Here is a 25,702-nt window from a genome sequence, read left to right as displayed (position 1 = left end):
AGCCTTTATAGTACCCTATAAAGATACTAACAATGGGTAATAAGTTCAGAGTAGCATCATATGACACGCTTCCAGCTCATCTATTTTTTTAATTTCTTTTTTTTTCTATATTTTTATTTTCTAGTTTTTAATTTCTTGTAGTTATGTGCAATGTCAGAAGCTTTGAGCCTCTCTGTTGGAATTTTTCTGCAAATAATTTTTTAATGTTTTTTAACAACTTTCTTGATTTATTGAATTTTTTTTCAGTTATCCATTATGTTATCTTTTCAGTAGTAGTATTTTTATTTATAGATTAATTTCTTTCTTGTCTCTCTAAATTGCATTTTAATGGAATTTGATTTTTCTTTTAGAATGTGCAATATTATTTGACTAATAAAGCTACTCAGAACATAGACGAATGAGGGAAGAAAATTTTTCAAAACAAATTTGTCCATTTGTTTTGCATTGGAAACAAGTTAATTGAATGCATGCAATTTCATCTAAGTCCTTCAAGATCTTAAAACTGGTAAATCTGATTTTTGCAAATAACTGCTAACATAGCAAAAAAACTGAACAAAATAATTTGCACTGGTTTTTTTCAGTGCCAGTTGCTTTTCCTACTTTGATGGACACAGCTGTTGGTCTGATTTTAGGGAGTCATGGAACATAGAACCATAAAACAGTCTCAAGATTGCTGCCTCTTTTTCTTGTGGGGACTTCAATTTGCCAGGTGTCTGATAGGAATATAACACCACTGAGAGGAAGGAGTCTAGGAGGTTCCTGGAGTGTGTGGAAGATAAATTCCTAATGCAGCTGGTGAGGGAACCAAATAGGGAAGGCACCCCACTGGACTGTTGTTTGCCAAGAGAAAAGGACTGTTGTGTGATGAAAAAATTGGAGGATGCCTTGGGCACAGTGGTCCTGAAATGACAGAGTTATGGCGTAAGGACTGGGGATCAGCAGAATTGTCCCCTTGGACTTCCAGAGGGCAGATTTGAGCTTGTTTAGGAGACCTGCTGAGAGAGTTGCTAGGAAGATGGTCCTGGAGGACAGTGGTGTCCAGGAAGACTGGACATTCTTCAGGACAGAAATCTTCAAGGCATAGGAGCATGCTGTCCCCATGTGCTGGAAGAGCCAGCAGGGAAGAAAATCCTGGGTGAAGAGAGAGCTTTAGAGGGAACTTAAGAGAAAAAAAAAAAAAAAGGTAGTTTACAGAATTTTTGACCTGTAGAGGAAGGGGCAGACTATGCCAGAGAACTCCTTGGATGTCTAGAGGTTATGCAGAGAGAAAATTAGAAGAGCCAAACCCCAGCTGGAACTTTATCTGGCTATTGCTATAAAAGAAAATAAAAAAAGTTTCTGTAGATACATCAGCAACAAAAAGAAGGGCTAAGGAGGATCTCCATTCTTTGTTGGTTACAGAGGTAAACATGGTGATAAAGGATGAGAGAAAGGCCAAGGTATTTACTGCCTACTTTGCCTCGGTCTTGGTAGTATGTAGACTTCTCTGCATACCCACTTCCAGAACAGAAAGTTCTCTGTGCCCAGCTCCCTTCATGAGAGCACCTAGGTGCTTGCTGAAGTATAGGTTAAGTTAACCCATACTTGCATGATGACCTGCTCTTCAAGGGGACATAAAGCTGTTAAGATTCTGCTAACAGCTCTTTTGAGAACATAACTCACACCAAGTAAAATTTTTAAAAAAACACTCATTTAGAGAAATGTGTTTCTTTCTCTTATTATCAGCATCCCTGATTTGGTCACATTAATAGAAAAATCTTACTTTGCTTTTAATCCCTGGTCTATAGAATCCTTCTATATGTCTATATGGTCTATAGGTCAGTGTTTCTTTTTGCACTTTCCTCACTTAGGTATTTTAACAGCCCTGTTAAAATTTTACCTGTTTTTTTTTTTTTTTGCAGAGCAGAATTTTGAACAGTAGTAATTTGGAGGGAGGGTTTGGAGCACATACAGAGCATATAGAGTTCTGGAAAAATTGAAATTTAATATTTGGAAGATAAATGGATGGGGGGCTTCCTCAAAAGACTGATCTACTGTTTTGGTTATTTTATTTCACTAAAGGCACCCAAAATGAATAAATCTGTTGTGGGTGCTTGTTATTCTTTGTATAGCACAGAGGAACAGGGATATATTTCTTTTTACATAAGATTTAATTACCAGTAGCGTTTGTTTGAGAACTAATGAGAGTAATAGCAAAAATGCTGCCTCTGGCAGTGGCTTATACCCATACACATATGCTTATGATTTCTGGTAAATGAAAAGCACTTTGTAGTGTAGCTATAATATTAAAATGGATTAATATGCTGTTCCAGCTAACCTCCTCCTTTCCTTACTCTTGGATGTGGTTTTAACACTTAGTTCCTCTATGTCTTCATCTCTATGCTGCCCATGATGAAAAGATGCTGACCTGCTAACACCCAGATGATTCAAGATACAGTAGACACAGGGGTATTATAATTTCAAGCGGTCCTTAGAAGATCAGCATTCTGGATTAAAAAAAAAATAAAGTAATTTAAAAAAGAAAAGAGGAAACTGCAGTTGACAAGGCAATGTTTAGACTCACTTGCTGCAGTAATGGATGGCAAGGATGCTCTCTGAACTACCTCTTCAATAAAGCTCTTCCCATGAGTTTTTGGGTTCGCTGGCGAACAAAGTCCAGTCCTAGATTATACATAGTTCTCTGCTTTTAAAAAAAAAAGTGGGGATCAAAGAGACTTTCTTGATTATTTTCTTGTGTTTGTGAATACTTGAGCCAGCTGTTCCAAGACTATTTTGCACAGAACTCAGTACAACAGTGTCCTTAGTGAGAAATATTCTTGGGGATTCTTCTTGATACAGTTTTTTCTCAAGAGTGAAGATGCCACAAGTCATCCAGACAATCTTATGGCTAGGTGGCATTATGGTATATGGCCTTTTTCCCTAACCTTTTTTTTCCACATTCTATTCTATTCTAGTCTAGTCTATTCCTTTTTACCTGCTCTTCATATAAAATTCTAACATTTTTCTCAGGATACAATGCAACTGAACATTTAATATGATAAAAGAATTCAGTTGAGTTCACATACTTTCTTCCTGAACAGAATGTGCCTGAAATAAAATCCTTAAAGCATTCTTCAGGAAAATTTTACGGTCCTGTGCTGGGAATGGTATTCAGAGACTCAAGACTCAGTCCAGTACTTACACTTTCTTTAGCATCATGTTTGCTACAAAGTCTTGGGCAAAGCTGTTGCTTAGATGCTTTTTAAATAAATAGCAATTGGTTAAATCTCATTATAGTTTCTAGAGAAGCCTATATGCGCAAAGTAAATATTATGTGTTCATATGCATATATGAATGTATTGGTATCAAGAAGTCTAGAATTCACTTCTGCTCAATCCCAGTAACTCTTTTGGAAAGCAAGCTGTGAATCCACTGTGGAGACTAGAGAGTATATGATAAGTGTGTTAGTCTTATTATAAAGTAATGCCCATCAACAGGTCTTGACAGTCCTTCTGAGTCCGCTTTTCTGGTATATCCTGGTCTGGAACCATTAAAGACCTGTTTCTAAATCATTAGCTTGTTTAAAAGTAATATTGTCTTATTTTTACTGCCAGAGAAAGTGTGTCTGAAAAAAAAAAAGTTAAAATATTTCCTGGAGACTGTAATTCATTCCAGTATATTGTTAGTAATCACTATTCCTGTATGGTAGTGAAGCTTTTATCGTTAAACTTCTGTGACTTTTGGTGCCTATGAAAATAATTCATTGTATCCCAAAAGTTCAGTCTTCACAGAGTTGTTTCTATCTCTGTCGTGCACAGGGTGTGATTTCTGCTAACTAGGATTTGCTTGCAGGATACACATGGCATTGTTGCTTGGTAGTGTTTATTTATAGGCATTATATGTTTCCCCAACAAACATACAGATTATCACAATACTCACTGGTAGTCACACACAGAGGCAAACATTCATTTATTGTTTGCCTAAGCAGGAGGGAGAAATGTGTGTGCAGATTTCCACAGAGCCTTGGTGTTGGAGAAAATTGGTTTATCTTGTGAGAGTTACACATTGTGCCGATGTTAAATTTCTGCAGACTGTGTTAGAATAGCAAGGAAAGAGCCAAATGTGGCTGGGGTGGGTGATTGGGGTATGGTTCAGAGCCATCATTTATTTGCATTGCTAGTCACAGTTAAAAACAGGGGAACTAAAAGTGGAAGGGACCAGGTACAAACCATCACATTTCATGACATTTTGAATTGAATCACTAATAGAATTCTTTGTGAAACAAAAATTCATTCATCCATCCATCCAAATATATTCAGTGTTTTAATTTGTTTAAATAACATCAGACTGCCTCCTTCTCAGGAAAATATTTTGAAGTCAGTACAGCTCAAATTAAATGCATAACACAGCCCTTGAAGCTTATAGCTTGAATTATACTGACAGTGTCAAATTGAACTGTATTGTGTTGCCTTGAAACTAACCTGCTACTAGGTTTCAGAAAACATCTTTGACTCATCTAAAATATCACAGCATTTTTCTAGTACAACAAGTTAGCAAATAGGTATTCAAATTAATGGTCTTCTTATGTAAACTAGTTTTGTAGGGAGGAGCATTGATTGATTGATCTAAGTAGTTTATCACTGGCCAAAATAAATTGGATGTCTCACTCAGAATGGTTTTTTCCCTGATCTGACTAATTTACAGTATGAAAATAAATGTTCAAGTGTTTTGTTTACACAACAATAATAAGCAGTGCATTTCATGTAGAACACCAAATAGGCTTCTTGATTTTCAGAGCTATTGAGCGCATTTTTTACTACATTTAATTTATTATTTTCAGTTCATAATTTATACCCAAAATTGCTGCCCATTATTTGCAGATTTTGCATGGAAATATGAACATTTATCAAACTGCTGGTGGCACTCTTACAGTCACTTCCAAAAGCAAAGGCAGCATGGGATGAAGATAGTCCTATAAGTTACAGCAATACAAGGTTGGGCATAAAAGTATACTGTACATATATCTGCACAAAACTCCTTGTTCTGTGAACTAGTGGCAATGCTTACTAACCCACAGGGACTTTGAGGCATGGTTCTGGGCTTTTATTTCCCAACAATTTGTTGAAACTCTTGAAGGAGAAATTCTCCATCAGTGCAAGTTATTGCTGCCATTAGCTGGGAACCTCATGCTTCTGCAACTTGTGTTGGTAATGTGTTCCTGGATTGGAAACTACTACTATGCTGTGGAGTGGAAGGTCATGTCTCATGTGAAAGGGAAGGTAATCTGCCCTGATCATAAAATGTTACGCTGAAAACCTTATGAGAAGTAGATCACTCTTAATACCACTTTTCCTCTCCTAATATCTCTTGCAGTCACGATAGCCAGGACTTGTCTGAGTTACTGAATTTTAAGCCAGATGTCAATTCCACATTTAGCATAAATGTTATCTCAGAAGAAATTCTTGCAGCCAGCAGCCAGGTTGTTATGGGAGGAAAAGGAGGTGGTGTTTACTCTACGTTTTCTTTTTCCTTGCTTGCCAACAGAGGACAGAAAGCGCTACCATCACTCATGTGAGTGACTATTTTTCTGTACCTTTTAATTAGCAATTGAGTGTTATCTGTGGGTTTTTGTAGCCCATTTTTGGCTTGAAATGCAGAATCTTCGTTTATATTTAAATGTACCAATCTGAACCTAGTCTTATTAAATAAAATGTGTAGAGATATAGAAATATAGTATGGTAATCTTTTTTCATTCATAGTGTAAGACTCCTAGAGGTAGTGTTAAGAGGTTGACTGAAAGATGCTTTAAAAATTACTGACCTTAGCGTAGCTTCACCTCTAAATTCTTATGTCTATGTTTAACGTACTTGGGCTTGCCTAGATTAAAAGGTGTTTGTCAATGCTTCTCTTCTTTAAAAAGGAAAATTGTCTTCATGAATACTTCTGATCTCCTTTTCTTTTACAGTAGTTAAGTTGTTTAAGTGCACAAAAGATCTGTCAGCAGGTTTATTGAACGACTTCTGTTCACTGGACTAGAATACCTTGAGTTTTAAATTTAATCTCATTTTTCTGTCTGATATTAAAGTATATCTTGCCAGACCAAAGCAGTGCATCATATGCTGGGATCTACAGTTTGGACAGTAGGAGTGTATGCGCCACAGTTTTAGAGGTGGAGCTCATACATAGCCCAAAGTAAACATTTTGACTGGTAGCTGCTCTTTGCTTCATGTTTGACAGACAGATAATCTATTCTATGGGTTTTTTAGAGTAACTGTAGGAAAAATAGTAGGAAAAAGCACGTAACCCTTTTATTTCTTTCTTTCTTTTACGTGAAGTAGCTTTGAACAACATTGTGTTACTTCACTTAGGTTTTAGTATTGCTTTGATTCCTGTTGTACTTCTGGCCTTGAGAGAAATGCATTGGATCTATGGGTCCTGAGAAGCTGAATTTACTTTACCAGAGCTAGTAGAGGTCTTGGGTATGTCTTATCTGATCACCATCATGCCCCAAAGATAAAGAGCTGTGGACATATTTTTCCATAACTTGCCTGCCAATAATCTGGCTTTTTTAAGTGCTCCCTTGTGCTGATTGCACCTGGGAGGTGAGAGCCGTGGAGTGCAGAAAGTCGGGGTGGGTAGTTCTGGCACTTATGCCTGGTGCACAGGGGTGCTGCATTATTTATGGGGATGAAGATCAGCTGTGCCTACCTGAAGACCTCAAATCTGCCTCACTGCATGGTACATTGGTCATTCAGCTTTACCCAGCAGAATATTCTTTTTCCTTCAATCCTTGCTCTGTTCACCATGTTCACTACTGCTCTTTCTTCATGTGGGAACCTGCATCTCGTTTCCTGTGGGGGATGAAGCAACACCCAGAGTCTGTTTCCTTTGCATTTCTGGGTTACCATTCAACTCAGCATGGGGATTTTAGCCTCTTTTTCTTTAGTCCTGTTGTAATCATCTCTAAAGTCTGTGAAGACTTCCATATCCTGTAACTAATTAAATACAAAGGACACAGAAAGAAATACGTAGTTCACTTGACTTTCTCTACCTTAAGTAGTGTTCATAGTGTACAAAATAACCCACATTTCTTTTTTTTCTGAGCCTTTGGTAATAATCAGAGTAGTCTGGATCTGAGCTTCCTCAAACTTTATGGTCATTGTCCAAAGACATATATTTACAATCCCAAATGTCTGAAAACAATATTCAGTACTCTGTCTATGCACAAAGCAGGATGCTGATTTTATTATAAATTCCAAATTGACTTTTTTAGGCCCTAGATTTGACTAATAGGCTTTGCATATATTACAATTTTATGTGCTGCTAAGTAATTTCAAATATCCATCACTGTTGTCAAAATTGATGTAAATTTGCTAAACTAAACATGCAGTGCTTTCCTATAAATGAGGGAAGGTCACTGAGCCAAATGGTGCTGGGAGGTCCAGTGGGGGATGTTTGTCATTACTCTCTGAGTTGCAAGGAAAAAAAATTTTTGGATAAGCTGTAAAGCTGATAGAAATGGATGAGAGAATAAATTTTGGATAGTAACTTTAGTCATTTCTAAATCCTGTAACTTTTAGTATGTTGTATATATACAGAGCAGGTGGTATGTTACTTCATGTGGGTTGTTTAATAAATTGTATTTGTGGTTTATTGTTGCCTCTGTTGTGAGATAACTGGACCCTACCTAATTTCAGTAAAATTTCTTCCACTTGGACCTATGATGTTTACATCCTTCTGTCTCAGAAATCTCAGGTTTACTTGAGCAAAAATCAAGGGGCAAAATTAACTGTCTTTATTGTTAGAACCCAAGGATCACTTTTGCAATGTAAAACTTTGTTAGGAGTCTGTTCAGTATACTGAAAATTACTAGTCTGTCAAAATGCCCAACAAACCTTTACCTCAGATGACCTTCAGAGAACTGTTTCTCTAAGTCTTTTGTAAGTTAAAATAGCTCATTTATTTTAAAACTGTGTACTGTTAATATATTTCTGATACTTGATCCCTTTTCTAAGGAACTGGCGTAATTTCCATATTAAAATAATATGTGTCCTGTAACTAGGTATTTACTATACTTTCAGAAATAATGCTGTGCTTCAGAAGTGTCCTATCAAAATCTTATCATCATCCAGACCCACCATACTGCAGTCCAAGTAGGTAGAATATCCCAAGGCTTTATGTCCTGCTGCTTAATTAAAATAACCTTAGCAACTATTGCTTCATCAAAGGCAAATCATTTTCCACTGCCAAGTGTGAAATACTTGCATCCAGAAAGGCTGATTAGCACCCAGTGCTTCCCTAAATGAAATCAGCAAGAAGTGCAATATGTTTAGCCCTCTTCAGGTACCCAAGTCACAGGGTCACAGGATCTGGAGAATTGGCATGGGTCCACAAGGATCATTGAGTCCATCTACTGGCTCTGCACAGGACCATCCCCAAGACTCACACCATGCTGAAGAGCATTGTCCAAACCCTTCTTGAGCTCTTTCAGGTTTGATGCTGTGACCACCGCCCTGGGAAGCCTGTTCCAGTGCCCAAATACCCTCTAGGGGAAAAGCATTTTTCTAATATCCAACCAAATCTCCCCTGACAACTCCAGGCCATTCCCTCAGGTCCTGTCACTGGTCACCACGGAGAAAAGATCAGTGCCTGCCCCTCCTGTTCCCCTCACAAGGAAGCTGTAACTGCAATGAGGTCTCCCCTCAGTTTCCTCTTCTCCAGGCTGAACAGACCAAGTGACCTCAGGCACTCCTCATACTGCTTCTCCTCAAGGCCCTTCACCATCTTTGTTGGCCTCCTCTGGATGCTCTCTAATATCTTTCTTATCTTGTGGTGACTAAAACTGTACACGATATTCAAGGTGAGGCCGTACCAGTGCAGGGAGAACCTCTGGCCGTGCTGAAAAGAGAAATGCTGGTCACAGCATTGGACTAAAACTAATCATTGCAGAAAAAGATTGTAGTGGCTATACAATTTTTTATGAACTGTTCAGAAACAGCAGCACAGCAAATGGAGTGGTATATATCTGTCTCAAAAGGAAGAAGAGAGAAACCAGCCTTGTCAGGTTTTGAACTTGTCATTTCAAGGCATTCCCTGCCTGGTAATTGGACTGCTGAGCTACCCCGGTGTCCTGGTTGTAGAGCAGCTGGCAAGGGCTTGGCAGTGAAAGCTCAGCAGAGAGCTATTACTCATTTCAGGCCATCAGGACACTTTTCATCTGTAGCAAATTCAGGTTATAGTTCCTACAGCACATCCTTGCCTGGTGCCTCGTTAACTGAACGACTTGTGCAGTTGGGTCCTTCACTGATAACCCTCTTTTTTGGCCTCTTCTGCGATATAACATTGAAATTGGAACTCCAATTAAGATTAAAAGAATGTTTTCATTTGGACATCTTTACTTTTTTCTTTTAACCCTGACCTCCTGAAAAGCACTCCCTTCTGCAGAGATTCCTTACACTTAGAATTAAGCCAATAACTGTTTGTATTTTAGAAATATAGCCACAAAAATTACATGTTTCAGTGAATTGCAAAAATAATCATTGTTAACTATGAATAGCACCGATAGTGTTCTGGGAAGAAGAAATGTCTTTGGGAACAGAGCTGTGTGCCCTGGCAGCAAGGAAGACCATGAGCATCCTGAGATGTATCAAGAGTTGCTCAGCCAGCAGACTTATAGGAGGGTGATCACATCTGGAGTTCTGTATCCAGTCTTGCCCTCCTCAGCCCCCCAGCGGGAAAGGCACAGACAAACCTGTAGGCGGCTCAGCAGGAGCTACCAGGGGGCTGAAGCACTTGTCCTGTGAGCAAAGGCTGAGGGAGCTGGTCTGGTTCAGCCTGGAGAAGAAATAACATTGAGGGACCCTGAGTGCAGCCAGTACCTCAAGGTATCCAGAGGGGCCTGGTAGGAGAAAAACTGACAGCAGATCTAAAGTGCAGGAAGAGAGGCTTTTCGGACTGGCTTTAAGGAAAGTTTTTTCTCTACAAGGGCAATCAAGCAATTGAGCTTGTTTTCTGGGCAAGGTGGTCTGGTCAACATCCTGTTTGTCAAGACTTGACTGGACAAAGCTGTGAATAATCTGATCTGATACCATCACTAACCCTCCTTTCAGCAGGAGGTGGGACTAGAGACCTACACACATTTCCAATGTGAATGATTCTGTGATCCTGTTGATCAGGTGGTCATCCATGCTCTCTGCTTTGAAATAGGTACAGACACAAACAGATGAAAAGATATAATCAGAAAAAAAAAGTTCTCCTTTTCTGAAAACATCCATAAGTCTTTCTCTCTGAAAACCTAGGGAGGCTTTTTTGGGTTTAGGTTGAAAAAAGGAAATGAAAGGAAACTTATGGAAAAGGTTCAAGTTTTTATTAGACATTTTGAGGTCTGGGATGCAAAATAGCAATATTTGCTTTAGAAATAAGCTACAAATCCTTGTATCTGATCATACAGCATGTACTATATGCATTGGGTCACAGTCACCCTCTCTCAAATGTATTTTCTAATGTTCATCAGTCTTTATTCCTATTTTATATTCTTTTGGGTTTATCCTCTGTCATAAATTATCTCTAGTGCTGTTCTATTCCAGACATATTTCTTAGCAATTGCATTGGAATTCATGTTTTGTATGTTAGCAGAGAAAGCAAGTAGTGGCTGGTAGGTTTTTCTGTAGGCTTTTTGTGAAGACTGTCTAGTGACTGAGCTTCATTAGAAAATTCAAGGAAATAATACTCTTTTCTACCAGTTTACCAGCAGTCTAATCTTTATTCTTCTTTACTCTTCTTTCTTCCTTCCCCAGCATCTAGCCACCACCCTGACTCCCCCAAAGAAATCCTGGTTGCAAGAACAGGCTTTACTTTGAATTTTAGAAAACAGGCAGATGTAGTTGTTGTTGTTGTGCTGTAACTTGAAGTAGCAGTGCTGAAAGTGTGTCTAGTGATGAAGTTTGAGGAACAACTTGTTGATAAAATGTTGTTCACATCCCTGTGTTGGTCTTGGGTTTAATTAGACCAGTCACAACTACTTCCCTGTGAGGTACTTACCTCTCAGTCTCAAACATACACCTGTTGTCAAGTGCTTATTTTTTTAGTGTTAGATGGTAATTACATGCAATTATTTTGTTTCACCTTAATTGGTGTCTTTTAATGAGACATTCACATAGGAAAAAATATTGTAAATACATATATACTCATATGTATGGAAATATACATGTGTACACATATATGCATCTAAATAAGCATTCCCTCAGAAGTAATTCTGTACATGAAGACATCTTCACTAATGCTAGTAAAACTTTACTGTGAGCTAAAATTATTTTTCTGCAGATGATTAAAAAACTTTCCCTTTTTAAATGATATGTAATGCTGAAAATTGAGTTGGGCAGATCTCATCTACTGCACATTTTGCTAGTAATAATGGGAAATTCTGAAAATTCATCCTGTTGCTGCCATAACTCAATAGATGTTGGTTGGAAGACAGCAGTGGGTAAGAAAATATAGTTCAGTAAAAGCAAACAGACCTTTTATGAAAAGGCTCCCCCACTTGATGTAATGCTACTCTATTGTAATGAGCATCTCAGTTTTACACACTGTGTCTTTAAATAAAAGCATCATATTCTTCATTCCAGAGCTGTTAACCCCAGTGGGCTTCCTAGAGCTTAGCTAATTCTCTCTTGCCTTAATTTATTGAATGTAAATGAAGCTAATAAGGAAAAATGCATTTTACTCTAGACCTTTTCCAGAAACCTCGAATATGAATATTCTAAGCTGGTGGCTCCTTCTCTTGTGATGTTTTGCTTGCACAGACTGTGTACCACAATTGTTTGTCCCCTTCTGTCTTCATGTGTGTGCTCAATGGCCAACAACTTTTAATAGCCATTGTGTTCTGCAGTGTGGTGCCTGTGACTATGATGTGACCTATTATATGTTGCACTTGTTAACAGACACAAAGCCAAGATGTCAACATGTTTGTAAAGATGTCTTGGAAAGATGACTTAAACCTTTAGTGTGTTGTGATACTGGTAACGCAAAGTGGTGCTGAGAAAAACATTGCTTGGCCAGGTTTATTCTGAAAGTTTGGAACTGTGTACTTAAGCAAGTATGTTTGTGTGACGTTTCAGCTTCTTTTCATTTAGCAGAGCACAAAGATTTTTTTTTTTTTTTTGGTCAGGCATGACATAAGTAAACATTTTGAAATGAAATATATAAGTCCCCAAGCAGTTATTATTTTCTGAAGTACCTGGATTGTGATTTCATTTTTCATTAATAGTCATTGTTTCAGACTTTGCTTCTTATAAACTTCATTTTCATGAGGATGCGTTAGGCTTTTGATTGTGCATCTGGGAAGAAAAGAGAGGAACTCTTTGAAGGTGGAGTATTGGGCCAAAGACTGCTTTCTCTTTAGTTTTTACTATTATTTGGCAGTACTGTAGTCTCATAACAATAGCAGGCAGTGCCCAGTGCCTGAGAGTCTGTGGTAATGTTTTGGCCCTGGCCTTGTTCTCATATTAAGACCCAACCACTCCTGTTTTCTGCTGATGTGCATCTGTTGCCTTGTGTCGCCATCCACCTGCGGTGGCTTTGGTCTGCAGCCATCGCACCGAGTCTACTGCCCATCGAGGACATGATTTTGATTTAATTGGGAATTAATTGTGTGACAGATGCGCATGAGTAGGGATCACAAGAGGTGTTTTGAGTGCGCATATGTATGAGAGTGCTGAGTGAATACATTCAACTGTACAGTCTTGCTTGGGTCCTGCTGTCACTGGTCGCTGGAGGAGTCTTTGCAGAAGATAAAGGTGTTCTCTAATCAAATTTCAGTGCACTTGGATGATAAAAGCAAAATACCTTGTTGTGCCTTTCAGCAATTTTTCAATATCTATTTTCAAAAATTGGGTGAGAAAAATAATGAATGGTGAAATGTAGTTTAAGACTTAATTTAAATTATGTTTCCTAATGAATACTACTGCATTAGGAACTAGGCTTTTCCCACCGGTCTATGGGAGCTCTTTGAGTTTACTGTATCCAAAACTGCTTTCCTATTCTGTTTCTCTGGAGAGTTAGCTTGGTACCTTCTCACTGAAAGGTCCTCTTTGTTTGTGTGACTTGCTTGGCCTCTCTAATGGGATCAATTGCAAACTCTATCCATCAAAATCAGGACTGCTGTATTCCCCCCTCCTCAGTGATGTTGATTATCCAGTTCCGTGGAGAGCTGATGAAGCTCACTAATCTGCAAAAAAGCCCAAAACAACTAAAAATATAGTTAACTCTTGTAGTAGGTGGCCTTCTGTCAATTTCTGAAGTTGGACTGGTTCGGCTGGGGCCAAATATCAGACTGAATGTGCTGGTCTAAAGGGGACAGAAGGAGGGTTTGTGTCTGCCAGGGCAGTGAAATTGCAATAGCTCCTCTTCACATTGGCTTAAACTTGTTGCAGTTCCTTTGTGCCCCTTTGGGAAACAAGCATCCATAAGGTACAGCCGTCACTTCACTTGCCAGGCTTCTTTTAGGGTAATGTAAAGTTTTATGAAGACAGCCATGTATTCACTGCCACTAGCATTTCTAGGTGTGCCTTCAAATGTCACAGGTTTGGGTTTGGTGTGTTATGCTCATTGAACTGAAAATACACTCCATTAGAGCAGCTGATTAGCAGACTAGTCTGTTCGTCAGCCAGAAGATCTCTGGATCAGTGCTCTGTAAAAAAACCCCAACAGATATGTGTCTGAATGAACAGGTTATTCTCAAACGTGTTGCTTACACACACTACTGTACTTTCAGAAGGGCTTAGTTTTTCATAACTTGAAGCAATATTGCATTTCTTATGGTAGTTCTAGCTTTTAATGCATTCTCAGTTCAGAAACTGTTGAAATGTAGAGAGTGTCGAGGTGCTGAATTGACACTGCTCACAACTGTTGTTGCATATAGAAAGGTGTTGTTTAAAAGAAAAAAAACACATACACATATACAAGGAAAACAAAAAGCCTTCCTGTTTGTTTATATCTTGGCTTAACACTTTTTACGTAATTTTAAAGAATTTGAATGTTGCTAAAATATTTTCTTGACACCTCTCAATGGGGAAGAAAGGATATTTTACAGTCATTATATTATTGGTTTGAGCTTTGAATTGAGCTTACCCTTCTTTTAAGTGATACCTTTAAATCTCAGTGTAACTTTGGTGAAGAGTAGTGCCAGGCTGTAGAGCTAGTCTTTGAAGTGTGTTTAGAGATATGGATTTAGCTGTAGAATTAAGATTGTGTTAAAGCCTATGTAAAGTAACTTCCTTTGGGTGTTAAAACTCATGAAGTTTAAAAAATTAGAAGGTAAAAAAAAGAAGGTAAAAACAGTGCAACTTTGTGATTATAGATAAAAATTGTTCTGTTTTCTGTGTACATTTCTTTCTCAACGATTGTTGGGTGTAATTAGAGGAAGAGAGAGAAAATGGAACAATTAACACACCATATGTACAAAACAAAACCAAAAAAAAAAAAACACCTCCAGTCTGTAGGTGTTATACTGAACAAGAATTTGGTTTTGTCCCATCTATCTTTTTTATGTAGATAGCATTTACTCATTTATATTGCATTTTGAAAGACTTGTACCCACTAATACATACATGCTGTTGTTTTTTCTTTTAAGCTAAATATATATATGTTTGTTGTTGTATCTCTTGGTAACCTGTCCTTTCTTTCAAAAAATATTATATGTTTTGCACAGTTTAACCCTACACGTGTATATGGGGTGATTTGAAATCTCTCCATTATCAAGCAACAGAATTACAGTATATATTAATGATTTGGGGTTGTTTCTTTTCTAGAAGAAATAATCAGCTTCCCCTTCATGTCTTGCTAGGACAACAGCTGCAGATGAGATTGAGCTTCCATATTTAATACATTCTATTAACTTCACACATCCAAACACACACTGGCTCGCTCCCTCCCGCACCCCAGTGTCACATTAGAGGTGAGCAGGCCCTAATTAAAAGCACACACCATCTGCCAGAGTGCCGTGGCAGAGTGGCACTCCACAACCATCCTGATTCCTGTGATTGAAATGTATTATTTATGAGCTCAAAGACAAAATACGCTGCATGGCTGGTCAAGGCTGCATTAGGAGCTGGATAGCACCATCTAATGGAATAGAGTGCCACTGGCTATTCATCTTTCCTCTTCTTCCTCCCTCCTCAGTCTTTTCACACAATAATTTTATTTTTCAGTCTTGTCCTTGGATTTTCTGTGATAGTGTTTCAGACAATTTTGTCTCTCGTGTTCTACTTTTATTCAAGATTGGAAAGGGTTTTTGAAATATTAAATTAATTGTGGGGGAATTTTGCAGCCTTTTGTTTCCTTTCAGTGCCCCACATAGGGTTTTACTTTCGGTAGGAAAAGTGATACTGATGTGGTGGTACAGAGGAACATGAGGAAGATAGATGAGCAAGATCAGTTTACTGCATTTCTCCAGTTCCTCCCAAGGACTCATGTAATGGTGTCCACTGCTCCGTCTGAAAATTTTATTTTCATGTGGAAATTTGTCCTGACTGGCGGGGGAGGGAAGGCAGGATGACAGTACACTACAGACTGAGCGAAAGTTCTTTACTGTGGTGGAAAGAAAGTGCAGGATTTGGGGGAAAATGCAGCTTTGGACCTTCTCTCTGCAAGCAGAGATCATAACATTTTCCAGCTTGCAGAAATCATGTTCTGTTATTGCTTCTTAGTGGGGAAATGGATGAGGAGGTGTTGGACTGAGGGGTGCAATACATCTTGTCAGGAGAGGAAAAGAGTGACAGGGAAGGAGCCCTTTTTGTTTTAACTGGTCCATCAATCTGCCTTTGTTGACTACTAGATTACAACACTGCATCTAGTAGAAATGTATATTGTGACAATGACCTTTTGAATATGCAGGTTAAGAACAGTCACACTGATTCAAAGTGATCTGGGGAGCGATTTTCTGGTCCTTAGCCTTTTTGTCATGTTCTTGAGTTTTGCAGTATTCCATGCTGGGCATCCAGCAGTATGGCTTCAGCACAAACAAGCAGTTAGGACTGGTACTTGAAATATGACATTTTTCTACAGTAACATCTAATAGAACCACTTTTTTTTAAATTACCAGAACTGATCACTACTTTAACTTGGGCAAGACAAAACCCTGAATAAAATTATATGTGTCTAAAACTGAGCAAAATAAATAAATAAATAGATATATATATATATATGGGAGGTGTGCGTTTTATTTTTTTGTATCAGCATGTTTTAAAGAATGTTGAAATGACATAAATCATGGCATGTCTATGAATGCATGTCCTCTTATGTTTGTGTTTAGAACCTACGCCATCAGAAGGATAAAAGATGCCTTTAGAGAAAACAAGAACTTAGCAGATTCTGAAAAAATAGAAGAGCTAGTGAATAAGGCCAAAGCAAACCTAGAGGTTATTCAACGGCAGGTATGTTAATTTCTCTAATTTTTTATGGGAGATATTCACTACTCATTTAATTGTCTTATAACACTAGAGATGGAAAAAAATGTTTCCTTGTTCAAAACATCTCTAGATGAGCATCAGTTTTTGTCTGAATTTGTTCATCTTTTCATCATAGATTCAGAGGGGCAACTTTGGCACTCACTCCAAATAGTCTCACTTTCTTCTTCTGTGTTTGTTTTTTCCCATCTCCACATACAGTGTTAGAATGGTAACAGAACAAGAAAATCCTGAAGTGAATGAAGTAAATGCTGGCTAAATGTGTCCAAACAGGGTGATAGGTTTTTCTTTGGAAAATTTGAGTCATTGGCGATATTTTTCTTCAACCTTGTCTGAGTAGCATTTATAGCATCTCTGTTTCTTCCGCTGGGTGCCATGTTACTAAGAAATGAAGTAGACTTGGTTGAACTTCAGATACTTTTTTAACTTCTCATTCTTAGCCACTGTCTATGAAAAGTGACCACTAAAAACTGGAAGAAAGCAAATTTCTATGCCTGAACTTTCTGTGAGAACATGCTGACACCAGCCAGAGCTCAGTAGTACTTTTATTAAACACTGAATGAATATGTGCACCTGTTCCTCCATGGTTTGTTTTAATATGGCTCTTTGAACAACCAGCAGGTCAGTTAGATGTGTTCTTGTTTTAGTAGGGAGCTGGGCCCTTTGATTTGACAATTAAGTATGGATGCTTAGGTGCAAGTTATTTTTTTTTTTTTCATCTCCCAGGGTGTTGTTTTGTGCTACCGTAGTTTTTGCTATCTTTTTTTAACCCAAACACTGCTAATTTTTTTTTTTTTAAGTGTTTCTCAAAGAAGCAGTTTGGAATGGATTGTTCCAATGCAATTACATTTGAATGTTGGGGTGTTTTGACCTGAGATCTGTAGGTGATAATTGGCATTTTCAGCGCTTCTAATTCTTGCTTAAGATAAAGTCTTGCTAAATAAAAACTTTACAACTTTTTTCTTACCAAAACATGATTATACTGATCTGAGTCCTAATAGGTCTGGGACAGATTTTAAAATAAAACTCCTCTTTCCTCTCTAAGTCCTGTGTAAACCCAGATTACCTTGTTTCTGTAGATCCTAAAAAAAAAGATATTATTTCTCTAAAACAGACTTCACAGGCTGGACTTTTGTCCTTGCACCTTTTTTGAAGTTTTCTTTTAGCCTAAAGATTTTCCCTCAGCATCAGTCAGCATCTTTCTGTTATGCATTTATTACTGTATCACTGGGACATATCAGAATAATTCAGAATGGCCTCAGTAATTGCTAAGCCTGGAGGGTTTTGCATGTTTGTTTCAAACATCAGCTATTTAAGGGCCTTCTCCAACATTAAAAGCCAAATTGCTGAAGTTTGTTTTAAATTGGATCGCTATCATTCCATGTAAGAATTTCAGGGAAAATATACTTGAAAAGCAAGGAGTATTAAAGACACTGACACAACTTGCCATTTTTAACACTGCTAAGACAGTCAAAGTTATGTTGAAATAGCTCTTTAATGTTGCACTTCTAGACATTTTCCAGACAAAGTGAAATCACACTTTTGGAAGGGTTTATATTACATGTTTTCAAGAGTAATGGATAATAAATGTTGTTATTCAGTAACATGATAGGCAATGGAACTTTGTAACAAAAAAAAATCAGATAGAAGAAAATTATTTTACCAAGATAATTTTTTGACATGCATCACTGCAAGAGTTGATTGATTGGGTATTAAAGACTTTTTTTTCCTAAAAAATTGCAAATTGTTGTGCTTTGCAGAACTTCTGTTATGTTTCAGTGTCATCTCACTCCAATGTGTAAAGCAAGAGATAAATGTTGTAAAAATAGCAACACCATGTTAAAAGTTTTTCATCAGGACTATTAAAAACCTGAGCATCTAAGTTCATATTAATATTTACTTGCTGTCAGATTTCATCATGCTCTGTCGAAAAACTTCATTCTCCCTCTCTGTTTAATTGAAGACCTAAGTCATGAAGTCGTCTGACATTATTAAGACTTTGTATTTAAAACTAACCAAGCATAATAGAAAGTGCTTTTATTTTTAAATGCAGAAGCACTGAAGCAAACATGAGATCTGGCATACAATTTTTTTGCTAAGTTTAGGGGTTATTATGGTATGGTTCATCTTGGTATTGCTGACTTTTTCTAGTATGTCAGTAAAAATTAAATAATATCCCTCTTTGCTGACAATTTGTTGTTACTCTAAAATCAAATTTATATTCACTTTACATTCTAATTTATGGTTTAGTCATCAAAGTGACCATTGAAGTGTAAGGTTCATAAATAACTATTTGAATCAGCCTAGTGGGAAACATGAAGTAGTGACAGATTACTGTCATTTTGTTCATGTCAGTCACTGTACAATTTGCTGGAGTGTTATAGAAATAACTTTATAATGCTGAAAAGCATGGAGGAACATTAATCTCCAATCTTCATCCTCCTTTGCTTATTATTGGCTTTGATTTTATAATAGCCTGGCTAACAGAAGGAACAACTCATTTACAACACTGTTGGCAAAGATTTTTGTGGGTGTGTGTTTATGTAGACAACAACATTTTGTTGTTTACACAGTAGTTGTTTTGTCTTTCCTGTAGAGAAGGGTGTTGTGAGAAATGGGTTGTCACAAATAAGTGTGAAATAGAAAGTTTTAAAAAGTTTTGAGGTGAAGTCTTGAAGGTGTTTGAGGATTGTCATAACAGCCATTCCCCAGCTATATAATATTATTTCATTTGTGAGTTTCTGTTACTATTAGTAATGTTAGTGTGTTAGTGGTAGGGGAGTTTGCACTGAAATGTACTGCTGCTGCTGAAATTTAAGATTTATGAAAGCCACTTTGAAGATTGGCTAATATTGAGTGTTTTGAAGTATTCCTTATGCCATTCTGTCTGTCGGGTTTTGAACTGAAAACATAACTGTGAAGTTCAAAAGCTATAGTAGACATGTGTGCTCTGATTAAAGCCTTGTTTTCATTTATAGGATGTCTCATTCTTCCATATTCCTCTGTAGTGCTTTCTCCTCAATTTTGTATTGTAGCTAGAAACTGCCAGTCATCTTGTTGTCCAGTTAAGAAGGATTATTTTGTTTTTCTTGGCAGCTCTGAGCCTTTGTTATCAATTTTACGATCAACAGTTGTTATCAGTTTTACAATTCACAATGTCAAATGATTTTAACATCACACAACTACAGTACTCTTCAATAAAAAATTTTTAATATGTCACAGCTTTTGTTTGTCTCTTTAAATAATCCAAACTGATGCAAATCCTGGTTTGCACAAACCTTGGTCAGGGAGACAAGAGATGCACCTTGGGTGCTCAGACAGTCAGGACTTGAGAATCTGCCTCCTTTACAGCTGGATAGTCATCTGTGTTTTTTAAGGGAGCAGATAAACTTTGCTTTTGGGTCTGAGCTGTTTTTCCTTAGGCTTGACCTCTCTTACAGTTCCCTTCATGAAGGAGTGTGGTGTTGATGCATGAAACCTCAGTTAGAAAGGTTCCACTGATAATGATAAATACTGAGTACTTGCAGCATTTTTCATGTTTGCAGCATATTGTAAAGTACATTCTCATCCTTGAAATATGCATTGCTTGTAGTAACTTCAGCTTCATTTCTCTTAATGAAATGCTTCATGACTATGCCTTGATAAAAGCCCACGTCATACTTAGTGTAAGATTTCTTATTCTTATGTTCTTCCATAGTCAAAACTATTAGTATGGTTTTGTGCTGAAACTTGTGCAAAATAAGAACAAATCTTCTGGATCTTTTATTTTTCAGCAAACCAAGTTGCCAGTGCAGCTGTGTATAGCCAAGTACTGTGCCTCCTTGAGGTGTTCATTAGCAGTATCTTATCTTGGCAATATTTTGAATTTGAGCAACACTTGAATGGAAATGGAAATTAAACTGAATCAGTGTACTAATACAGCACTCATATTATTATGAATTAATGACCATAAAGCCATAAGGAAACTTCCTGTTAATCAAAATAACATAAATATTAAAGCATGTTTAATAAATATTAGCAAAACAAGCAACTTCAATTATAGTTGCTATAAAAAATGAAAGGTAAAAGTACTACCCTAGTTTACTGCACCTGGTTTGAATTGACTGCTCAGCCTTTGGACAGCAAATATTCCTATATTAGTAATTGTCAGGGTGTGTGTACTTCTGGACTGATAGCATTTTGTTGAGTATTTGGAGGACTGGTACCAATTTACATGGTTGTGAGCTTGTGACATTGGAATTGAATGTCTGAGGGAACTTATCAAACTTTAAGAAATGTTCTGGGTATCTGAACAAGTTGTGTTTATACTGCAGAGCACTTTAGGCTGGATGCCCTTTTCAGGGGAAGATTCATTTTGAAAACTCTTGTTAGTATTAATTTTGGGTTACAGGTCGTATTCATGTCTAAATTTTATGAATATGTAAGAAAATTGCAAAATGATGTGTAATGTGATTCATTATGTTGGCAGCAGTTCTGAGGCCAAGAGGAAAGAATAGCTGGAAAAGCCCTTTCAACACGATGGGCAGCACCATGCTACTGTTCAGGAATGTGTATAGTATTAGCAAGTCATGTCTTCCTGCTGGCAGACAATTCTGTTGGAGTTCTAATATAGTTCATTCTTATGCTTAAGCTTGTCACTGCAAGGAAGTTTTAAAATCACAGGTTATTTTGCTGCTTTTCTTGAGAAGCTCTTTTAATTTTATCTAAATTTTTTTTCCTGCTTCACCATGGCAAATACCCATTTCTCTACAAAAATACAGATTTTTCTACTATAAAATTGTAGACAGACAGTTCTTAGATAAGAGGATTGCCCTTGGAAGTTTGCTGGGGCTTTCACTTGTGCTATGTATTTTTAGTTATTATATTACTTATATTTAGTTATGTTATTAGTTGGACATCATTTTCCAGCCAGGATAGAGCTGACATTATGCACAGAGAATTTTTCTTACCCCTCTGGCCATTTAGCTATACTTAAAGCAAGTGTAGACACAGTAAAGTTTTCAAATGCTTCATTCACAGTAGAAGAGTGGGAGTGAGTGACATAATCAAACAACGGACAGATATCCTAGTAAAACAGTTCTATCAAGTCACTGCACGATATCCATGAAATACCTATATACTTCTAAATCCTTGGATTGGCAGCTAGAACATAGAAAATGTTTGCCATGAGCCTCTTGCATTTCTCTTGCTCCTAACCTGTTGCAGTACTGGTAGTCAGTTTTTAATTGCTTTACCACATCATGAGTTCTTGCTTGTTTGGTTCCTTACCTGCAATTACCAAAATTTTGCTGGAAGCTTGTGGCAAAGCCACAAACTGAATTCAAATCAGCTGAGTCAGGGTTTAGAAGCCACAGGGGGCATTCTCCTGTGTTTCTTGGTGGTTTTCATTTTAATTTTTTTTTTATTTCAAAGCTCTTTGGGGTGATATTTTTAGGCATTTTCTTTTCCTTGAGGTAGTTTAAATCCTTTTGTTATGTTCGTGTTGCCTTTACTTCACAAGTGGTTTGAAAACTTCAAATACTTAATAAGAGTAACCTACCAGGAAGCATATGATTAAGGAAGACAATGGAAATCCTTAACATATGTTAAAATTCAGAGCTCTTGACTTAGAAAGAGACACAGATGCAGGTGAAGGAATGTAAAACATAGGATGGATAATACCTGTCTTTCAGTAAACAAAAGAAAGCTTCAAATTGAAATTGGGAAACAGTAAATTCAGAGCTATACTGGTTTTGTATTTCAGTAGGAGAGTAAATATATTTTATCTACAGTAAATACCCATTAGGTTTTGGGGGTTGAAAAGGAGAAGGAACAAAGAAAAAGGTGTCGTAGGAGTGACTTTGAAAAAGGGTTGGTAAATTTAAACAGAAACCCAGCTGAATCAGAAGTTGTCCTTTCACAGAACTTGTTAGCAGTGAGGTCTGCTTTGGCCAGCTTTTCCAAATACCTTTTTCATCTTGGCATGTAGGCTAGCTTTGGAGATGTGCAGCATTGGAACAGATGCCAAAAGCCCAGAGCTGTCATTTCAGCTTAATTTCTGCATCTGAGAACGCAGGAAGTGTAATAGACATTTTACTCGTCTTCAGGTGGCATGGCTCTCCAGGTTACACCTGTGTGAGTCTCCAGAGCAGTGTTAGTCCTTAGGCTTCCATTTAACTCTCCTGATGGAGAACAAGATTGTGTTTTCACAAGTGATTTGCTGCTGTTCATTCTGCTGACTAAACTACAAATGGCAGGTTCTGTCTGCAGTATTAAATTCCAAAGTAGACTGTGCATTGAAAATAACCTTTAGGCTGCGAGCAGAGGCAATTCAGAGGTAGAATGAGGCTTTGTCTTTCTGATGTAAGAGCTTAGGGTAAAACACAGCATTTGATGTATGCAGTAACCTTTCCTAAAAATAAAGACTGCTGAGTGTTGGCCAGTGCATTTAAAATACTGTAATTATCTGTCATAAAGAACTGTCATTATTTTTGTTGCATGTATTTAATGGCTAATCCAGTGAGGTTGGGGCCTGATCATAAATAGTAACAGTAGTTATATAATACATCCAGAGCTGTGAGCACCTGATGTTCTGCACAGATGAGGGCTGTCTGAAGGACAGGAGAAGGACTTCGTTTCTTGTGAGCAACTCGGCATGGCAATATGTCACATCCAATAAAGCAAATGCTGAGTGTAAACTTCCGCATGGAAAAGAGTAAGTTTTATCAGCCTGGCTGGTCAGTAGTTCCTTGAAACAGTTAGGAGCATTAACCATTCTGTGCTGAAGAAAGCATCAGAAGCAAGGAAAGATCACATTTTCATGCAGATGTGTCCCTCTGCCATTTGCCCCTTTGTGCTTTCTGCTTTGCTGTGTTTGGTGTCTCAAGGGTTTCAGCCCGGGGTGTAAATGAATATGGTTCTTAGGGGTGGCTGTTGCAACAAAACTTCAAGGAGGCTTTTCCAAATGAGGTAACAGCAAGTGTGTGTGTGTCTTAGTTCAAATAAAAATACTGTCAAGAGAGGGAAAGTAGAAATGAGTGCTTTAGTTTTGATCACAGAGAAAATGACTTCTGCTGTGTTTCTAATCTGACTTTGTGATCTTGCTTTGATGCCTGTCAGTCTGGTTTGCAGTGGTGCCCATTGAGGGATGGTTTGAAAATTGAGTTTCTTGCACTGAAGTGTATTAACCTTTGAGCAACTTCTTGTCTTCCTTGCTGTGTGATGTCTGCTGCAGAGCAGAACATTTGTGGAGGTTCTCTTTTTTACTGAATAGGAAAAGGAGAAGTATGGCAATCTTGCATGTTATTTATGAAATGTATAACCTTGTAAAAGCCTTGTGTATGTATTGTGACTTACTTTCACATCAGAATATTGATGTCATGTGAGAGTCCCTTCTCAGGGGTGAACCAGTTTTAAGTACAGCTAGACCTTGAGGAAATTAGAGGGATTGCTGTTTTGAGGACTTCTAAAAAAGGGAGAGAGACAAAACTGCTGTTATTGAAACTGTGATCTCTTGATCTCTGTTTGTTGGTTGCTTTTTAATCTGTTGTAGTTTTATTTCTTTTTTCCTTGGTGTGAAAACTTTCCATCCTGATTTTGTACTGCTCATTGGAAGGAGACACTGTCAGATTCATTGGCACTGCAGCTGAGCAGGCACACTCCCTTCCAGGAGGAGCTTTGGCACATTTGTCTGGTGCCTCTGATCCCCAGGAGGTTCTGCTCTGCTGTCCTTGAACTGCAGTATGTAATTCAGGATGACAATGGTGGTATTGGTACCCTCGCTGTCTGACAAGTCACCTGCTTGCATAGCTGTGGTAAAATGGGTTTTTTAATGACATTTCCCCCCAACCCCATGCACAATCATCAGTCTCTCAACATATTACAATTTCAGTTTTTCCTTTTACAGAAGAAAATTCCAGAGTTTTTCCATATCCAGCTTACAGAGGGAAGAGGCTCCTCCTGAAGCTTGCATTCTTTTCTGGCCTCTGAAAATTGCTTCTCCCCACAGCACACTGAAAATATGTTTTAAAATTTTCCCCTGCCACTCTAAATCAGATGCCTTTTATTTGTTTCTTTCACAGATGGTTTTTCAAGTCTAAAGACTTTATTCTTTTCTTCATTCTCAAGATAAGGGCAGTCTGCAAAGACCTCCATTAGCTTATTTGCTCCAAGAATCTGGTTTAATGACTGATTCATATTTGCCCATCTTATTATCTTTGTGCTTCTGTTGGCTGTCACTAAAACTTTTCCACTTTTCCAGTTTCAAAGGTGACGCTTGCTTTCTTACTTTAAAATTGCTTGTCAAAATGAAAGCTGTTTATACAATCCACCAATATTAACTTTCATTTTACAAAACTGAAAAAAAGCCAGTTACTTGAAAAAGAAACAACCTTCTTCATGTTCATTTGTGTCTGGTATGTCTGCATATATTGTAATTTTCTGGGCATCCACCAAATACCCCTGTGGGTTATCATAGACCAAACATGGTCTCTGTCACCAATACCATTTGACTGAATTTGCAGCCAGGTAAATTCACAGTGATTTACTTTTATTTTGACAATAAACATATATGTGTCCTTCACATAAAAGCTCTTTCAAGCAAAGAAGCTTTATCATTGATGTGTTATTTTACAATTTTGTCTTTTTTGCAGTAATTCAGATTCTGTCCAGTGTCTCTGTAGTAAGCTGCTTGTATTTGAGGGAAATGTGTTTGATCCATGAAATTGTGATGAAGGCCAGGCTTAGGGAAGAAAGTTGCTAGACTCTAATAACAGCATGTCTGATCAGGCCCTTGGAAGTTTAGGCAGGGAAAGCTGTTTTCTAGACAAGAGTGTAGAGTGAAGTTTAATTAGTGTTTACGTAGTCTCCTTGGTATTTGGTGCATTGCTGCTGTCTTTAGCTTTGGGCTTTCTGAGGTGAGCCTGGGGTTTTTTTTGGCCATTAAGAGCTACAGCTGCAGTGCCCTTCATCTTCGTGACAGGCATTATGCCAGTACATTAATTCTGAAAGCAAGTAAAGAGAAGAAGAAAGAAGGAGCCCAATATCTTCCAGTCACAGTTGAATCACGGTTTGACTGATTCCTGTTGTTATGCTTTCTGGGGTATGTCAGATACATGTTTCCCCTCTGAGGTATGTGCTGACTGAATGTCCTTCCTAGCTGTTGGCTTGGCAGGAAGGGAAGCATTACTAAGCAGAGTTTTGAACTCACCTTTATAATTTTGGCACCAATAGAAAATGCATAAATGCATAGTTTAAAACAAAAATCTGCTGTTTATGTTGTA

The 25,702-nt window shown here is 37.7% G+C and overlaps 1 protein-coding gene across 2 annotated transcripts in view; it reads left to right on the top strand.

Moving 5' to 3' along the window:
• Positions 1 to 25,702, top strand: part of LYRM4 (LYR motif containing 4) — an 85,144-nt gene that overhangs the window by 3,863 nt on the left and 55,579 nt on the right. The window contains exons 2-3 of one of the 2 annotated variants that reach the window (XM_041475379.1): positions 16,289 to 16,409; positions 22,994 to 23,136. In XM_041475379.1, the coding sequence (XP_041331313.1) occupies positions 16,289 to 16,409; positions 22,994 to 23,136 (264 nt within the window). The remainder of the gene's footprint in view (positions 1 to 16,288; positions 16,410 to 22,993; positions 23,137 to 25,702) is intronic. The other variant, XM_041475381.1, reaches the window with a different exon arrangement.

The sequence above is a fragment of the Pyrgilauda ruficollis genome, unplaced genomic scaffold, assembly GCF_017590135.1.
Source record: "Pyrgilauda ruficollis isolate IOZ18807 unplaced genomic scaffold, ASM1759013v1 scaffold35, whole genome shotgun sequence".
Classification (NCBI taxonomy): Eukaryota; Metazoa; Chordata; class Aves; order Passeriformes; family Passeridae; genus Pyrgilauda; species Pyrgilauda ruficollis.
This window is presented reverse-complemented; position numbering and strand designations above follow the sequence as displayed.